At 47.6% G+C, this 17,834-nt stretch overlaps 1 protein-coding gene across 6 annotated transcripts in view; it reads left to right on the top strand.

Annotated features, from left to right (window-relative positions):
* The window catches only part of DLG3 (discs, large homolog 3 (Drosophila)), a 57,803-nt gene extending 41,179 nt beyond the window's left edge, over positions 1–16,624 (top strand). For 3 of the 6 annotated variants that reach the window (XM_011943133.1, XM_011943132.1, XM_011943131.1), the window contains 9 exons: positions 3,225–3,401; positions 3,638–3,713; positions 6,531–6,576; positions 9,654–9,704; positions 10,306–10,407; positions 11,016–11,188; positions 11,610–11,719; positions 12,031–12,122; positions 13,296–16,617. In XM_011943133.1, the coding sequence (XP_011798523.1) occupies positions 3,225–3,401; positions 3,638–3,713; positions 6,531–6,576; positions 9,654–9,704; positions 10,306–10,407; positions 11,016–11,188; positions 11,610–11,719; positions 12,031–12,122; positions 13,296–13,402 (934 nt within the window). In that variant the 3' untranslated portion in view covers positions 13,403–16,617. Of the gene's footprint in view, positions 1–3,224; positions 3,402–3,637; positions 3,714–4,494; positions 4,595–6,530; positions 6,577–8,310; positions 8,353–9,653; positions 9,705–10,305; positions 10,408–11,015; positions 11,189–11,609; positions 11,720–12,030; positions 12,123–13,295 lie in introns of all 6 variants that reach the window. The other 3 variants (XM_011943130.1, XM_011943134.1, XM_011943135.1) reach the window with 2 other exon arrangements.
* Positions 16,625–17,834: the final 1,210 nt, after the last annotated feature.

Genomic DNA, 17,834 nt, shown 5'->3' with positions numbered 1-17,834 from the left:
CCGTCTCAAAAAAAAAAAAAAAAAAAAACACATGTGACTGTGACTTAGGCCTTACAAAATTTTCTGAGATAGAAGAGCCCTGGTCTGAGAGTCACCCAGCATGCAGTTCTAAATGAGGCCATGTGCATATCTGGGCCTGACTTTCATTGTCTTTGAGGAAATTTTCTAGCTCTTAGTCAAACAAAATTTCAGCAGGAGAAAGAGGCAAAGTAGATTTAGGGAAAATCCACATCACGGGTTTGGAAAACAAATCAAAGTTACGACAAAGGGATTGTTGAGGGAATTGGGAATGTTTAGCCTGGTAGAGAAGATCTAGGAAAGACCCAGACTCATTAAATACTAGAGCTGGAAAGAAACTTAGAGAGTATCTAAGGGATTTCCTTTATCAGATAGAGAGTTGGACAAAATGACCTCTGAGGCTTTAGCAGTCTGCAAAATTCTTTTTCTATTTGCAGTTCTGATTGATAGAAAAGGAAATTCTTGTTCAATTTTTTTTGCATTCTCAACTGTGAATGATAGTCCAGTTCAGAATCTCAGACCTCAGATACTACATTTCTATGTCTTTTACAAAACCATAGCTTAAAGCATTGTCCATCCTGTTCATATTTCTTCTTCATTCAGCATTCATAAATTCATCAAACAAAATCCAGATAGACTTGGGTACCATTTTTTTATTGGGAAGTTAGAGTTAGACAACTTCCTTTTTTGCCTTGTTTGCCAGGGAACTTAGAACCAAACGTGTTCCTCATCTGAAGTAAATGACTCGCACCAGTGCTTGATATATCTGCTTCCCTACTTTTTCTTTTTAATTGACTTAATGTTTTTTGAAAATTGTGAAAGGAACACATGCTGTGCTTAAAAACACAAGCCCGAATAGTACAATTCCCAATGTGCAGAGTTAACTACTGGCAAAATCTTTTTGACTTTGATCTGTGTTTATTTTGTTTTTACTTAGCTTGTGCTGTATGTGTTTTAATTTTTTTGTTGTTTTGTTTTGTTTTGTTTTGTTTTGAAGATGGAGTCTCAGTCTGTCACCCAGGCTGGAGTGCAATGGCGCAATCTTGGCTCACTGCAACCTCTGCTGCCCGGGCTCAAGCTATTCTCCTGCCTCAGCCTCCCGAGTAGCTGGGACTACAGGCGCCCACCATCCTGCCTGGCTAATTTTTATATTTTTAGTAGAGATGGAGTTTTGCCATGTTGGCCAGGCAGGTCTCGAACTCCTGACCTCAAGTGATCTGCCCGCCTTGGCCTCCCAAAGTGTTAGGATCACAGGTGTGAGCCACCGCTCCCAGCCTCCTAAATTCATTTTAACATCTTCCTTCCTTCCCTCCCCAAACTAATTTGTGCTTAATTCAAGTTCTGTTCTTTTCCTTACTGTATTTGTTCTAATCTTTGAAACCCATAATAACATCCAGTGTTTCTCATTGTTACTGAGAATGAGGTTGCTTCATGATGCTATTCTTAGTAGGAGTGGCTGACAGAATGTCTTCCTTGCTTTAGGAAATGCAGGACTCAGGCAGTGAAAATGCATTCAGTTTTGATTCTGTCACTCATAGCCCAGAATGCACCTCTTGGACAGCACCTCCTTGTCTGCTGCCTCTGCCATTCTCCTGACTGCTTTGAGTGTGTAAATTGAGGGAATAAAAGGGCTTTTTGTTAGAGTTTGGGTATTTTCATTTTTAAATCATCTGACACTGATTTTTAAGAACTCTGTTTCAAGAACTTTAAGCAGCAGGTGGGTATTTCACTCTACATCCTATCTCATTTGGGCTTGCGTATGGTAAGATAATGTGTTTTACTTGCAACTTCCAACTGAGCCAAAGGCCACAGTATTACAGGTAGAAGTCGAAGTCTTGGAACTAGATTTTGGGCTGTGTGTGCAAAGGTGTGAAAACACCTCTATTAAGAGAATATGAAGAAGACAGCCTGGATTGCAGATAGAAAAACACAAACTTCTCACTGAAATCACCCATTTGTGGTGACTCCATATAAAGACAGGTTCCACTGGATGTGAAAAGTAGAAACTTTTTTTTTTTTTTTTTTTGAGACAGAGTCTCGCTCTGTCACCCAGGCTGGAGTGCAGTGGCATAATCTCAGCTCACTGCAACCTCCACCTCCCAGGTTCAAGTGATTCTCCTGCCTCAGCCTCCCGAGTAGCTGGGACTACAGGCGTGTGCCACTACGCCCAGCTAATTTTTGTATTTTTAGTAGAGATGGGGTTTCACCATATTGGCCAGGCTGGTCTTGAACTCCTGACCACAGGTGATCCACCCGCCTCAGACTCCCAAAGTATAATGGCATGAGCCTCTGCACCCGACCTCCTAAGGCTCTTTTGATGTGTCACTCCTCTCAGATTTCCAGGGGCTGCTAAATCATGTCTATTCAAGGGCTTCCAAAATTTGCCTCAGACCTTTATTTCCAATACCATTTCCTAGGACTTCTAGCAGCAGCCAAGCTGGTGTCCTTTTCCATAAACCTGGATTGTATAGCTCCCTCCCCACCTTCTCCCACCTTCCCTTTTACTTCTTTACTCTGCATCATTTATAGCATGTCACAACAGCATGTCTTGTCAGAAGACCTGGGTTTTGTCCCAGGTTGGTTAGATGTGTGATCTAGGTCAAACTATTTTTCCTCACTGAGCCTCTGTTTCCCCATATGTAAGAGAAAGAGACTGCACTTCTAGGGTCCCAGTGGTTCTTTTCAACCCTACCATTGTGTGGGTCAGTGTCAGCCTTAGCTTTTTCTTTGGACTCCCAAGGACATAGGGCCCTTTCTTTAGTGTTTCGGCAGTGTTTACCAGTCATTGTTTGGGATTGTAGTTAACATTTTTTTGTCCTGTCTTTAGCTACTTTTTGAAGATATGTTTGTGAACTGAGAAAGCGCCCTGCTAGAGCTAGTTTCCTAGGATGTGGGTGAGGGAGAGGGCTGTTGAATGAGTTCTACTTTGAACTTTTGTCTTGCATCCAGAAGCCAAGAGGAAATGGGGTTTGTAAAATATTTTCTCTTATGCTTCTTATTGGGAGAATGAGATGTTTCTTTGAAAGGGAGTGCATATTTACCACTTTGGCACAGAAAGAAGGATGTGGTCTCCTGGAGACATCCTTCTAGTATGCTGTGAGGCTGCTATGTCTGTGCTGTTTGGGTTGGCCTTCCATCTTTTCAAGGTGCCAGTGTCTTGGCATTTAGGGTTGGATGATCACTTCATCTTTCACTGTGCCTTTCAGGGCCCTGTTTGACTATGATCGGACTCGGGACAGCTGCCTGCCAAGCCAGGGGCTCAGCTTCTCTTATGGTGACATTCTTCATGTCATTAATGCCTCTGATGATGAGTGGTGGCAGGCAAGGCTGGTGACCCCACACGGAGAAAGTGAGCAGATCGGTGTGATCCCCAGTAAGAAGAGGTGAGTCATCATGATCATGAGCAAGGCCTTTCCTGCCCTCTTGCTGGTATTTCTTTCTTGTTTTCCTATTAGAAGTTGCTTGAGAGCAACATTTGTGCCTTGCTTCCTTTTTGGTAGAGTCGGTACTCAACATGGTTTTTACTCAGTGAGCCAAAAAAATGGCTGCTGTGCCTGCTGCAACCCACTGCTGGACCATTTACTGGCAGTAACAGGACTTCTTTCTGATTCCAAAACAGGGTAGAAAAGAAAGAAAGAGCTCGATTGAAAACTGTGAAGTTCCACGCCAGGACGGGGATGATTGAGTCTAACAGGGTAAGTGGGGATTCCCAAGGAAATCAGCCAGTAGGTAAAGAGGGGCGAGAAGCTTGGAATTTAGTCTGATGTGTAGGAGAACTGGGGAACACAAAAGAAAATCTCTTTTTCAGGGGGCTGGCTCTGTCCTGTCAGAACATTGACTGCTTTTCAGAAAGCAGAGAGGGAGCTCTTAAAGTCCACAGCTAGTCTGTGCTCCTTCCCCCTGGGTACTGGCTCTTGAAGATGTGTTGGAGTTGGACTGTCTGGAAGGCTGACTTGCTTGGGGAAAAGGAAGCCACTCATGGATGGCTCCCTGGCTATAGATCCTGTCAGAGCATCCAGCCAAGAAGCCCAGTCCCAGAGCTCCTACCTCCCTTCAGACCACCTGAGACAGGGGGGCTCTCCATTCACCCCTTTTTTTCTATGAGCTTCACAGGCCAAAGAACTTCTGGAGCAGTAGAGGGAAGAGAGACGTGGAGTAGATGACTCTGTGTATATCAGTGGTACCTTAGGGCATGTGTCCAGGAGGCTACAGTGACCTTTGTTCTTTAGGAAGTACCAGTGAGTGTTACGAGTCTCGGTTAGGTAGAAACCTCTAACATCCCTACAACATTTTCTTGTAAACATAATTTTCCTCTTACATCAACTTTCATTTAATCTCATAGACTCCATTTGTGAGAGATGGTCTTTTATTTAGCTCACCGTTGTCTCCATTTTAGTTTTTCTTGCATGCTTTAAAATCCATTGTTCTGTTTTTTTTTCTTCTGTCCTTCCCCTCCATCTTCATGTTCTTTCACAGTCGATCAAAAAGAAACGTAAAAAGAGTTTCCGCCTCTCTCGAAAGTTTCCATTTTACAAGAGCAAAGAAAACATGGCCCAGGAGAGCAGCATACAGGAACGTAAGTAGCAGCAGAGTCCAGAGAGCAGGCCGTCTGCAGCCCCGTCCTCTCATCGTCAGTTGCCCTTCCCTCAGGAGAAGCCTGGGCAGGGCCACGTGTGGCCCCGTGCATGCCTGTGTGCACGTGCACCTGCTTATCTACAGAGTCAGGGCAGAAATTGGTCTACATAAGAAGATGTTGGGTTTTATTTGTCCTGCTCCTCAGTTAGAATGAATGTTGAAGGCACTGAGGTGGGACTGGTCCCAGGGTCCCAGGAAGTGCCTGGCACTAGCAATGGAAGTGCCAGATAGAGCTCTGCTGTGGTGGTGAGGAACGGTTTTTCAGCTACAGTGTCAGGGTCAGGAAAATGGTTTTTCAAGAGAACGAGGTCTAGGGACTCAGTGTTGCTCTCCTGGTTTCTTCCTCTTGTGTTTTCTTTCCCTTAACTTCACTCATGTATGTCAAGAGAACAGCCTTTTCCCAGGATCCCTGGAGTTGGGGCTACTTCCAGAATCCCAGGCATGTGCATAAGCATACAGGATATCCACACAACTCTCAGCAGACTCACTGTCATCCTAGAGTGCCTACAGAGCCAGTTTTCCCAGGAGAATCCTTCCTGCTTAAATGAGTTGACATGGAAGGAGTGTTGCTCCACATTGTTCAAATAAAGATCTGTTGAAAAACACAAAGTTGGTTCGGTAGGAAGAGCAGTCACACTGAGCTAAATTCAACTGAAGAAGAAATTTAATCCTGATAAATCTTCTTGCTCTACCATGTGCCTCAGCAATTAACTGCTCCAACCCTAACCTTAAACACCAGGTCTGGCTTGAAAAATATTTTCTCATTTGTCTCATCATGAGTGGTAAACATCTCTCATTTACCAGTGACTCCTCTGACTTACATGGAGGGATCTTGGGGTCTTGGGCTGTTGGGGCTGGCAGGAGACTGACTGGTTCTGATAGGAAATGTCCTTCTGTCAGGCCAGCCTGGTCCACGGTCATGGTATGTGTAAGTCGTTGCTATCTGGGTGGTACCTGGTGGACAAAAGGGTGCCCTCATCCAGATGGCAGCCACAGCTCATCATCCTGGAGTAGTTCAATGAGAAGCCATAGATGAGGTGGCTCTGCTCATGAGCAGTTAGGAGACAGTCCAAGTCAGAGGCCTGAGGTGATGTCACCATAATTTCATCAGATAAGTCCCAGTGTCCCAGAGTCCCTCCATGCCAAGCCCAGCCTGGGGGGGCTGTTCATTGCTCAGTGGTCCCGCCTGGTGGGCGAGGTGGGGGTATCTGTTGGACAACAGAGTTGAAAGTGCCTAGTGCTTCTCCAGAAGCTGAGCTCATCCCCCAAGGTCTGCCCAGCTCAGGGCAGCTTTGGAAGCCACACCCCACACCATGCGAAACTTTTCCTGAAGGGTTTGAACAGAGTGAATCAGTATTGGGCGAAAGCTTCTTGAGGTAGTGGGAATTCTGTCTGCCTACCTGGCACACGTGGGCATTTGCTCTTTCACGCACTGCGGAGGGAAATGGTGATTTCAGGGCCAAACAGAGACCTGGGCTCCACAACCAAAATTTGGTCAAAGCAGGTGCTCTAAGCCTTGGAGTGTCACCTGTCCTGTCCCATTGGCCTACGGCTGTAGACACCTCAGGAAGCTAGTCTACTCCAAGGCGCTCTGGCAACGAATTGGGCAGCATGAAGTCTTGATGTCTTATCTGCCCTGGGATGTTCTTTCTGTGGCAAAGTTCCTGGCCTCACTATAGTGCTAGGTCTTCATGGTGTTTCATAATTCTGTCACTAGTGCTCACCTGCCTCTGTATTCTTCCTCCCCCCTTGTCTTTTTCTCTATTTTTTCTCTTCTCCCCAAATCTCTCCCTCTCTTCCATTCCCTCCCATCCCTTCCCTGTCCCCCTTCTTCTTCTCCCCCTCGTCCTCTCCGCCCTTGCTGTCTGTGAAATCAGGACTTCCCGGGGTTAAGTGACGATTATTATGGAGCAAAGAACCTGAGTAAGTCCAACTTACACACCGTTCACTGTATTTGTGGCATGAATGGAGATAGTGGGGGTGGGGCTACTGGGGACATGGGTGAGGGTCAAGGGTGAGAGGAGGGCAGTGTTTGTGAGCACTCTGACATCACAGCAGGAAGAAGTGCATGTGGCTCCAAATGTTACATGTTTGCTCTGGATCCCTAGTACCCAAATAAGTCCCTATCATTCATGCCTTTGTTTACCTTTTGCTACTCAAAGTGGCAGGGCGTGAGCTTGGCGTCCCACCTTAGAAGTGAAATGGGCTTGAAATGTTTCTCCAAGGTAACCACTCAGCTAATCTCTAGCCTATTGTTGAAGGGAGGGGTGCGTGCTGGTTGGATTCTTCTTTCAGTGATACCACGCTAAAGAATTGGGTGTAGGAATTGCAGCTCTTACAGTCCCTCTAACTAGGGGCAAGGGTACTGTGACCCCCTTTTCCCAACCTGCATCTGGGATGTCCCAGCAGATCCAGGGCCTCAGCAAACAGTGCCGGTTGGCTTCCCACAGAGCACCTGTAAGGGGTTGAGCTGGTCTGCTAGGGACCCAGGCACCATTTATGGACCATATATAGTTAGTGCTTTATCTCAGGAAAACTCTGACCTCATTTTCCTTTCTGGAAAAGAATCCTAGAGTGGAAAATGAAAAAGGCCTAGATGATGAGGCTTAGTGGCTATCCTGCTGCGTGCAAGGGTGCACAGACATGCAGCCTTGCCGAATGGGTTCTGTCAGCATATACTCTCCTTCAATAAATAATAAAGGACAAAGGCAAAGGAGTTGCCTATGGGGATTGTTCAGGAACTAGCCATGTGTGGCATCTCAGCCAGTCCTTTCTGGGGGTGGGCCACAGCATATCATGATCTGGAACAGTGTGGTCTTGGCTGAAATGAGCAGCATCTCTCTCCATAGTTTGGTGTGTCCATGTCTCATCTTCATTCGCGTGTCATCTTGGATGGGCGGGCTTTGTTTGTGCCTCCTGTGAGCGCTGCTCCTCCACTTGAGCTTTCTTTTCCCTTACCACTAAGAGATGGGCAGATCCCAGCTGTGTGAGACAGGAGGGCTGTCTTGTCCTCAAGGTGTTTTTGTTGGTTTTGTTGTCTGTGTCTTGACATGTGTCTGGTGGTGGATGGAAGTGCTTCCCCTCTCACCACTGAAGCCAAGCTCTCCTGCTTTGGAGTGGTGGCAGGAAGGCTGGGGATCCCACCGAATGGTCAGGGCAGCGCTGCCTGGTGTCTGCTTAACCCATCCAGTGTTTGGCCTCTTAGTTGTGGAGTGCCACATGGTTCTGTACTTCGGGGGCTCTGTCGGGCGGGGGACACCCATGAGCAGACTGGTCCCTGGACTTCTCTTTGCTCCTGTCACTGCCTTTTCTTTCCTGTTGTTAGCCTTGGGCGATGCATTTTGAAATAGGACTTGGAAACCATCCAGGTCAATTTGTTTGATTCAGGTGAAGAGGATGCTGCTGAAGGAAGTATGGCTTGTAGCACATAGGGAGGGACTTGGCAGACCAAGAGGGCTCTGGGGACAAGTACGAGAGGGCCAGGGGCTCAGGACTGGAGCTGTGCCTCCCAGTTGGTAGCCTGGATGTGGCAGGCCTCCTGTGGCCTGACTCAGTTGGCAGCTCAGTGTCTCGCTCCTGGAGAAATTGAGTTTTGTGCTGCATGTGACCTCTCAGTGGTGTGTTCTGAATTGGAGTCTCTTTCTTGTTGGCTTGCAGAGGGAGTGACATCCAACACCAGTGACAGCGAAAGCAGTTCCAGTAAGTGTGTGTCATTCCTTCCATGTCGTGTAGCTCCACCGTGTATCCCAGCCATCCTCATTCCAGTGTCGCTCAGCTGCCATTGCTGCTCAGAGGCTGGTGCTTCTTTTAGCCATGTACACTTTGAGATCCTGGAAATGCTGTGGCCAGTTCATTCTCCTTATGGGTTGAGGTTCACCCCATGGGTTAAAGGAGAGTATAAGCCCTGTAGTTCTGGCCAGGACCTGACTTAAAAGCATCCCTGGCACTGGGAAGGGTAAACTGCCAAAGAGTAAATCCCTGCCATGGCTACTGTGGGCCATAGGTGCTGCCAGATTTATAGATTTGCTCAGAGACCAAAAGAAAAATGGCTCCTATAGGACACTGCTCTAAATCTGCCTTTCCAGGTCATTAGGACCTCTTTGCCTTTGGGACCAGTTAAAGGATCAGGTAATTGCCAAGTTCTCCTTGGGAGATCCTGTGACCAGACCAGAGAAACCATAATTCAAACCTCATGAACTTTGGGAGCACTGGTCTTTCAGGAGCTATGGTGGCTAGAAGCCTTGTAAAATCTGCCCAGGAGTCTTAGGCTCAGAAGAAGCCTTTTAGCATGCATTGTGTGCCTTGATGCAAATATCACTGTCTTCCCTGGGACTGCCATCAGCCACTTTGGGACCTCCAGGCACCCAGCACCAAGTGGCTTAATGACTGTTTTAGGAAAGCCTCAACATTGCTAGGCTCGACATGGAGCTCCACCAGAAAGAGACAGCAGGCTCAGCATTGCTTTTAAAGGGCACTGGGGACCTTAGCAGAGCCATGTGCCACTTTTCTGGATGCTGCTTCCAATGCAGGAGGTGGGTCAGTAGACCTTTAAAAGGGCAAAGTTAGGTCGCACCTTTGGGGACCTGGGTGTGTGCCCTGACTCCCCTGCATGTAGATGAAGGGGACTCAGGCAAGCATCTCAACCAGTCGAAGCGTCCCTGTCATTCTTACTAGAGCGAGGGGGCTACTGCACACAGCTGACTTGTTACCTACAAGAACAGTTCCTCAGAAATTGGGGTGGTTTGGGGTGGAGGGTTCATGGCTTCTGGGCCTTGGCCCCTTGCCCAGTGATATTTCACTGAACAAGATAACTGCTGACTTCTGTCTCAGAGCCCGTGAAGGGTTTCCTGTGCTTCTCACCAGCAGAAAACAGAAAGGATCACAGGTGGTAGCAAGGACCACCCGATAAGGCTGTGTCCTGGCAGGGGAGGGGTGCGGGGAGTGTCGTACAGAAGGAGGCAGATCATATGGTGCTAACCTATCTCCCTTTTTTGTTGCAGAAGGACAAGAGGATGCTATTTTGTCATATGAGCCAGTGACACGGCAAGAGAGTAAGCCTCCTCTGAGAGCCTTGTCTTTGTGCTGGTCTGGTCGTGGGGCTCAATACAGTGGGTGGCTATGGCAGCAGAGGGAGGGACCTGGAGGAGGAGGAAGGCTCGACTCATGGCACATCCAGCCCATGGGCTCCTTCTTCTCTTCTGCTTCTTCCTAGTGTCATAGGGAAGGGGGTGCATCCAGTGTGCACTTCTCTCTGTGCCTTTGCCTGCTGCCAGGACACCTTCCAAAGGAGGGGGCAAATTTACAAGGAAGGTCTATTTCAGAAGATGTAGCCACTGCTAAAAGAGAGGTCCAGGTTCTTCCCTTCAGTGGCTGCTCTGCAAAAGCCTTGCTCAGTTACTGGTGTCAGTGCAGAGATTCTTTCTGACTGTGTTAGAAGGGGAGCAGCTTCCGGTTTCAGACTTGCCTTGAACTTAGATATTCTCAAATTAAAGGCTCTTTGATGTCTTTCTGTTTAAAAGCCAGACAATGGCCGAGGATGCTTTATCCTGTCTGAGTCTCTGCTCCAGAGCCTCTGTGTTCTAGCCAGACTCGGGTAGGACAGGCTGTCTGGTGGGGGCCTCTGTTCACTGTCTCGATGCTCTCCCTCTCTAGTTCACTATGCAAGGCCTGTGATCATCCTGGGCCCAATGAAGGACCGAGTCAATGATGACCTGATCTCCGAATTTCCACATAAATTTGGATCCTGTGTGCCACGTAAGAGTCCAGGAAGGCCCAGAGGAGTGAGGCTTGGTGCTCTGGGAATTGTTCCTCTAATGTTTTATGGAAAAGGTCTGGGATCAGATTCTAGGGCTATTTGAGGACAGGGTACATTTGGCACCCTGGAAAAGAGTAGGTGGCAACATATTCCCCAAAAGCTAATGGGGTTGGAGAGATTAAGCCATCAGTCAGGCTTGGCTGCTCACTCTCTTGAGGGGAAGTTTCAGTGGTGATGGTTGGGAATGGTTGGACAAATAGGGAGGCCCAGCCAAAGTGGTGTTGATGTGACTCCATGAACAGTTTGTTAGGTTCACTGTCTGCTCTACCAAGTTTGGCACCCTCTGCCATGCCTTAGCTCACCTTTCTGGTCCAGTTTAAGCTAAAGCAAATAGCCCCCTGTGTGTGACCTGGAGATTGGAAGAGAAGTAGGGCAGACAAACTGCTTCCCAACTGCTTGTTTTCTCCCACTTATTTGGGAAAAAAAAAAAAAAAAAAAAATGGAGTGGCCCAGTGACCCACCCAGATGAGAATGGACCAGCCAGTATTTTTTGACTTGGGGTGGATCATTGCCCCTGGGCTACAAAGCATTTCCTTTCTTCCTTCAGATACTACCCGACCTCGACGTGATAATGAGGTGGATGGACAAGACTACCACTTTGTGGTGTCGCGTGAACAAATGGAGAAAGATATTCAGGACAACAAGTTCATTGAAGCAGGCCAATTTAATGATAACCTCTATGGGACCAGCATCCAGTCAGTGCGGGCAGTTGCAGAGAGGGTAAGTGTAGAGGAGATGGCCTCAAAGGGAAGGCCAATGCTCACGCCAAGGTTCCACTTGGATCCTTATCCTTCCAACACAGGAGCTGCCCAACAGTGCTGCTGACCAAAGCCATAGCACCTCTGCATACTCCCAGTCCCTTGACGAAGCTATCTGTCTCCTTCATACAACTCACCCCAGAGCATCACCCAACAGGGAATAGGGGACTCTGGACAGATGTGGCCTTTTCTGGGTAATAGGAGCAAAAAGTGGGGCCTGTCTACCTCAGGGATCCAGTGTTTTAGGCCACTTTGGGCGGCCCTGGTGCCCCTCCCCTCAACCCGACCCCCAGCCAAGGTGGATGTTTAGAATGTCACTGGATTTCTGCTTGGGGCTCAGTGAATAGGGAGTGGCTGGGCTGATACAATCTCTGCTTTTTCAGGGCAAGCACTGCATCTTAGATGTTTCCGGCAATGCTATCAAGAGACTGCAGCAAGCACAACTTTACCCCATTGCCATTTTCATCAAGCCCAAGTCCATTGAAGCCCTTATGTAAGTGTTTAACTGAGAACTCAGACACACCAAGCTAAGATCGGGTCTGCAAGGGAAATGGAGAAGAAAGTGATTTGCTGGGCAGAAACTTGAAAGAAACTCTGTGTCCCAGCTCTGGTCACTGGGCGCTCCTGTTTTGAGGGCTTGTGCATATGTTCTCGGTTGGACTTTTGAACGCAGAATGTTTGAGGAGTTAGCCATGGGCCACTGCTGCTCTGCTTAGCAGATTTTTAGGGATCCTGGAATAATCCTTTATGGTTAATCAGAACATAAGATCTGGTTCGGAACTATTTTTCTTCTGTCTTTGGCAGGGAAATGAACCGAAGGCAGACATATGAACAAGCAAATAAGATCTATGACAAAGCCATGAAACTGGAGCAGGAATTTGGAGAGTACTTTACGGGTAAGACTCCTGCTGCCCTGCGGGGGGTTCTGGGGGACTAGCCGGGTACCTGTTTCTGTAAGTGTCTCAAAGAGGTGTAGACAGAATGTAGAAACCTTGCACGGAATTTCCAGTTGCTTTTAAGCTTTTGAGCACAAACCTTTCCAAAGCACTCAAGTTCCCTGTGTCCAGCCATAGCAGCTCAGCCAGTTTATAGCATAAACCACTCGCCAAATCCTTCCTTGAATTGTTGGTTTGTTCATTTTGTCTTGTCCTTACTAGATTGTGGTCTCCCTGTATTACTCTGTCTCCCTCCGTTTCAGCTCCCCTCCCCCTCCCCCAGCACTTTGCTTTGCATGTTTAGGTGCTGAATAAACGTTTGTTGATGATGATGATTCCTCAGTGTGGTGTTCAAGTTGTCTGTTGGAGTGCCTGTCTGTGTGTGTGTGTGTGTGTGTGTGTGATCATCTACTTTAGAAGGTCAGTTCCTGAAACATTGGGAAGGTTTCTATGTAATACGTTCTTCACCTTTTGAAGTACAGTGATATATACATATATGCATGCAAGGCAGTGCTGAATCCATTCTAGCTGGTGGTGGCACTAGGTTAACTGCGTAAAGAATTCATAAATGTCCTCACACCCCTTGGGTCTTCAGAGCTCCCTTTACCATCAGCATCCATGTCCTTGTTTGCTGGGCTGACCTCTGACATATAGCAGATGTGATGGGCCCAGGAGCACTGCCTCTTGCCAGAAATTGTGGCTTTCAGCTCTTTCTGTGGAGAACTGCAATTTTCCAAATCTTTTAGTAAGGCTGCTTTAGAATAACAAGCTGCTGGCCTTATGGCACCCAAGAGCAACATGAACTGCAAGGTCTGGCACATAGTGGGTGCTCAATAAACATCTTTTGAATAAACACATTTTTCTGGTCATTACTACTTAGTCTCACTGTCTCAGTGAGTTGACTTCAAGCCCTGGGCTTGGGGCACCTAGTTGGTTGCCCTTACTGCCCTGCACACACAGGCAGCCAGCCAGTGAACCCAAGCCCAAACCCATACTCCTGGGAACATGTGCTTCATGTGAGGGGTGGGGGGTGTGGAGGGGGGACTTGTAGGATTGTTGGGAGAGGCAGGATTGCTGGGTTTGGGGGATGTGCTGTGGACCACAGTAATAATTTTGTTTTCCTCTTCACTTTAGCCATTGTACAGGGTGACTCACTGGAAGAGATTTATAACAAAATCAAACAAATCATTGAGGACCAGTCTGGGCACTACATTTGGGTCCCATCCCCTGAAAAACTCTGAAGAATCCCCTCCAACCATTCTCTTGTGAACAGAAGAAATCAAGTCCCTCTTCCCTCCTCCCTCTTCATTCCTGTCCCCATGGGGAGAACAAATGCTACTGTTCTTGTCCCCTTTTTTAGATATGTCAAAAAAAAAAATTGAGTTTTCTAGTCCTGTTCTTTTTTTTTTAAAATTTTTTGTTTGTTTCAGTTTATTTTTTGGGATGATGCCATCTCATTCATCATGTGACTGTGCCCATTCCTGCATGGACCTTTCCCAAGCGCTAGCACAGGTGCAAAATCCATCAGAGCCATTGTTTTCATAAAAACCAAGCAGAAGTGAAGAGAAAAGAGGAGGACTGATGGAAAGACAGACTCTGGACAGCTGCACGGCTTATGAAGTGAGCTAAATGCACCACATGATGAGATGCTCCTGGGCATTTCTCCCTATCTGTACTGCTGTCTTGCAGCTCTGAACGGTGCAACGTAATGGCGACAGAAAGTATCTTATTTATATATAGATATATATATGTAATTTATATAAAATATATAGAAATTATTATATATATATATTATACACTCTCATATAATATATATATATATTCACACACATTTGGGTTAGAAAATCTATGGAGACTTCATCAATGGTACTATGTTATTAGAGAAATGCTTTAATTTTCATATTCCAATCAGATGGCATCTTCTATCCCAGCTGGTTGGGAAGGGATTGAAGATGGTGGCAAGTGCTGCACTAAGGGCACTCGCATTTGGTCATTCTCTTGAGAGCTAGGAGGGGTCAGCCTGAGGCCTGAGAGAAAGGGCTTTGGCCTGGGGTGAGAGGGTTAGAGACTTGACCTGAAAGCAGCTGCTGCCCCTGAGGTGCAGCCAGTCCTGTGTGTGGACAGAGAGAATGGCTAATGATGCTCCGCGTGGAATTGCCTATTGTTTTATGCCACTTGATGTGTCTGCATGAGAGGTTTCCTTTTTGTTCCTTCTTAAGCTGCTGTTAAACCAAAACCATGTTGTGCTACTGTGTCAGCCTTTTCATTATTGCAAATTTTACTTTTACTATTTAAGTGAATGCATAGAATCCAGTTTGCCAAGGTTCTAAAGGCTTATGAGGTCCTGAAGGAGCCAGGCCTTGTGATGGAGTAGGTGACCCAGGCCTGGTTGTCCTGTCAGCAGAAGGGAGAGCAGGGGCTGGGCTGAGAGGAGGACACGCAGGACTCCACTGAGGTTCCTTTCTGGGTTCCACCAACAGCGACAGGGAGTCATTTGCCTTCCAGTTCTGTGCTGGGATGGCGGGACAGCACTTGGCTTGCTTGGCCAGCCGCGTCGTGAGTTTGATTTGGTTTTTTTTTTGCAGCTGCTTCATATGCTCTGCTCCAGCCCCTCCCCAACAGCTGGTAGCTTATGGTTTCTTCAAGAGGAAAGTAGACTTTATGCTGTACATTTGAGCTGTAGAGCTAAGATTCGCTTGCTGGTGAGCTGTGAAACCTTGTTGCTTTTTTCCCAGAGTCTGATGGCAGTGACTGTGGTCAAGGAAATCTTCACCACCACAAGTGCAGGCAGCAGGTGTGGTTCAGGTCTTCCTCCACCCCACTGTGCTCCTTTGAAGCCAACGTGCCTCCCTCACCTCCATACTGGAGGGACGATGCAGGGGAGAACAGAGAAGTGCTTGGCCCTAGGGTTGAGGCATTTGTTTCCTAGCCTGCTGGGTTAGGGCTGGTGCCAGCAAGGCAATGTTGAGGATGCTTTAAGCACTACCAGCCAAATCCGGGAACTCTGTTAACAGTTGTCCAACCAGCAGAATGAGGCTAACTGTGTAAAGCATGGGACCCAGGATGAGGATAAGGAAAGGGCAGTGGTTTTCCCTGGGCAGTACACTGACTTGAAGGCAAAGAAGGATAAAGTGACAGCCGACTGTGACTCTGGTGAGGAGGGGTGAGCAGGGAGGTTGATTCTCTGATGTTAACTATGTGGCGAAGTCTCAGCCATGCTCAGCCCTCCCCCTCCCAGGGAAGAGAAACAAAGATTCAAAGTAAGCATGACACTAGTTGGTTTACCAGTGTTCCTTCCAAGGAGACATATATTTTTTAATAAACGATAGTTGCAATGAACTGTGGCTCAGAGACCTTCTTGAAGTAGTTGAGAAGGGAGGGCGTGGGCAAAGTAGTGGGAAGAGCATCCCAAACTTTTGGGGGCCAGAGGGCTTTCTCCTTAGTGATGATGAGCTAGCTGAGCTGGGCCGTCCTGGGGATCGGTACAGCTCCCTGCGGTGGTGACAGGCCCTTTGTGAAAGGTGTGTGCTTGGTCTTCCACCCCAGCCCCAGACACTGCTTTAAACAGCACCAACTAGATGGGAGTCCACATCTGTGGTGGCAAAATGCTGACATTTTCCCAAGAGGTACACAAGGTGGGAGAGGCCTGCTATAGCAAAGGTGTGTGTTAGAGAAAGCAGGGGCCTGATTTAGTAGCAGAAAACTGGGTGAGAAAAATGGCCAGAGAAAGTGACCTGCCAGCTACCAGTGTTTCCAAAAATGAGGGTGGGATGGGCCCAGTTGCAGAGCAGGACAGCAGTCATCCCCATAGCCTTCTGAGGAGGGGAGGGGTGCTTAGAGCAGGCAGTTCTGGCAGTTCTGACGTGGCAGGCGCCATTGCAACTTGTGCGGAGGAGTCTTAGGAAGTGCTGTCATAATTCATAAGGTCAAGAGCAACATCTGGATGAATGAGCCACCTGAAATGTGTGTGGGCTGAGCCACAGGAAGGGTGAGTCCTCTTGCTTGTGGCGCTTCATGGTGTGCAGGTTGCTTGCTTTCCCACATTCTCTCATTTGCTAGAAGGCAGCCCAACAAAAGGGAGTCCCCAAAGAGCTCCATGAGAGCTTAAGAAAATTCATCTCCTGAGGGCAAAGAGAACAAAGATCTGGCCTATGGTCACACTGTTGAGGCTCTGTCTTCACAGCTGATGTTCTCCTAGTGGAGGTGCAGCTGAAGAACATTCAGCCCCAGCACGAGAAGATACAGAGCAACTTGGAAACCCCAAAGGGAGACACACCCTTAACACTGTGCCGTGCTGTGCTGTGCCGTGTCCTGAGGGAGGAGAGAGCCCTATCTCCTCCTGGTTTTGTTGCTGACATTGCAGCTGATCATGCCTTGACTCCTTCATCTCTAACAGAGGAAGAACTGTATTATCAAACCTATGGTCTACCCATGAATAAATAAAATATTTGTTCAATCACAAACGACCAGCTTTGTCTTAAGTTGAAAGTGCTTCTAGAAATCAGTGAATGAAAACAAAATCCTTACCTGCAGCAAGTGTAGAAGTCGAGTGGCTCAAGGGCGGCCCTAATAAAGATGCAGAAGCAAGTGGGAGTTGAGCCGCATGTTTGGGAGGAGACTAGACGGGAGGGAAAGTATCCTAAGCAGGCCAAGGCCGGGCAAAAAAGAGTGGGACTGAGAAGGGGCGCCAGCTCAAGCAGAAAAGCCAGCACTAAAGGCCACTGGAGCCCTTTCTGCAGGGATAATCTTTGCTTAATACCAACCACTGCAATTAGGTGAGAAAGTGTTGAGAGAGCTGGGAATTTTCTCAAGGCAAAGCTGACAAATTAGCGCTGAAGTCAAAAGCGATCCTGGATGCCTGACAACCTCAACCTGGGCCTTAGAAGTGTTCATTCAGTCTCAGCATTCCCGAGTTGTATTTCATCCCTCTTCCCACCTAGGATTTCATGGCCCTGATTCCACTAATCCTTTTATCCATCCAGCCATTTCCTTGGCACCTCTAGGACATTTCGTATCATTGCAAATAACATTCTGAAGCTCAAATTTGTTTCCTCAAAAGCCTCTTCCCCTGTCACTTCCAAGAAATAGTACTGGCTCCTGCATACCTCGCTTCCTCCCCAGTGAATAGGGTGTCGATACCTCATTTCTTTGCCAGAAAATAGCAAAGCTTCTTTAACAAGCCCCAAGTAGATTTTATCTGCAGAGCTGTTCCCATTGTGCACAACGTGATACCCACTGACTTCTTCCATGTTAGCTTGAATAAACTACCCGTGTTTCCTTCCTTCCACCATTTCCACTGGTAGTCTCAGCATACATACCTAACACTTGGAAGAAATGGAAAGCAGGTGGTTTGAGAATGGGCTTCAGACCTGCGTTCTCCCAGTGAAGAGCATGTGTGAGAGGATACTCTGTCTCCTGGCCTTCCTGTCTGCCTATGGCCAGTCCTGCCCAGGATGACAGAATCATCTGTCTCATGCGCTACCCCTCCCATGGGTCCTGCCACCCACAGGGAGAAGTTGAAGTCTCAGCTCCTTAGCATAGCCCTTCCACCATCAGCCCCAGGCTTTCTCTCCTGTCTCTTCTGCTGTGCCCCTTTCTGTTCTAGGCATTTGAATTCCCTGAATGTACCACAGCCCTGGGTCTTGGCTCATCCTTTTACTGTGTGCCCATAAA

This window comes from Colobus angolensis, unplaced genomic scaffold (assembly GCF_000951035.1).
Source record: "Colobus angolensis palliatus isolate OR3802 unplaced genomic scaffold, Cang.pa_1.0 Scaffold216, whole genome shotgun sequence".
In the NCBI taxonomy this organism is placed as follows: domain Eukaryota; kingdom Metazoa; phylum Chordata; class Mammalia; order Primates; family Cercopithecidae; genus Colobus; species Colobus angolensis.
Note: the sequence above shows the minus strand (reverse complement) of the source record. Positions and strands in the feature narration are given on the sequence as shown.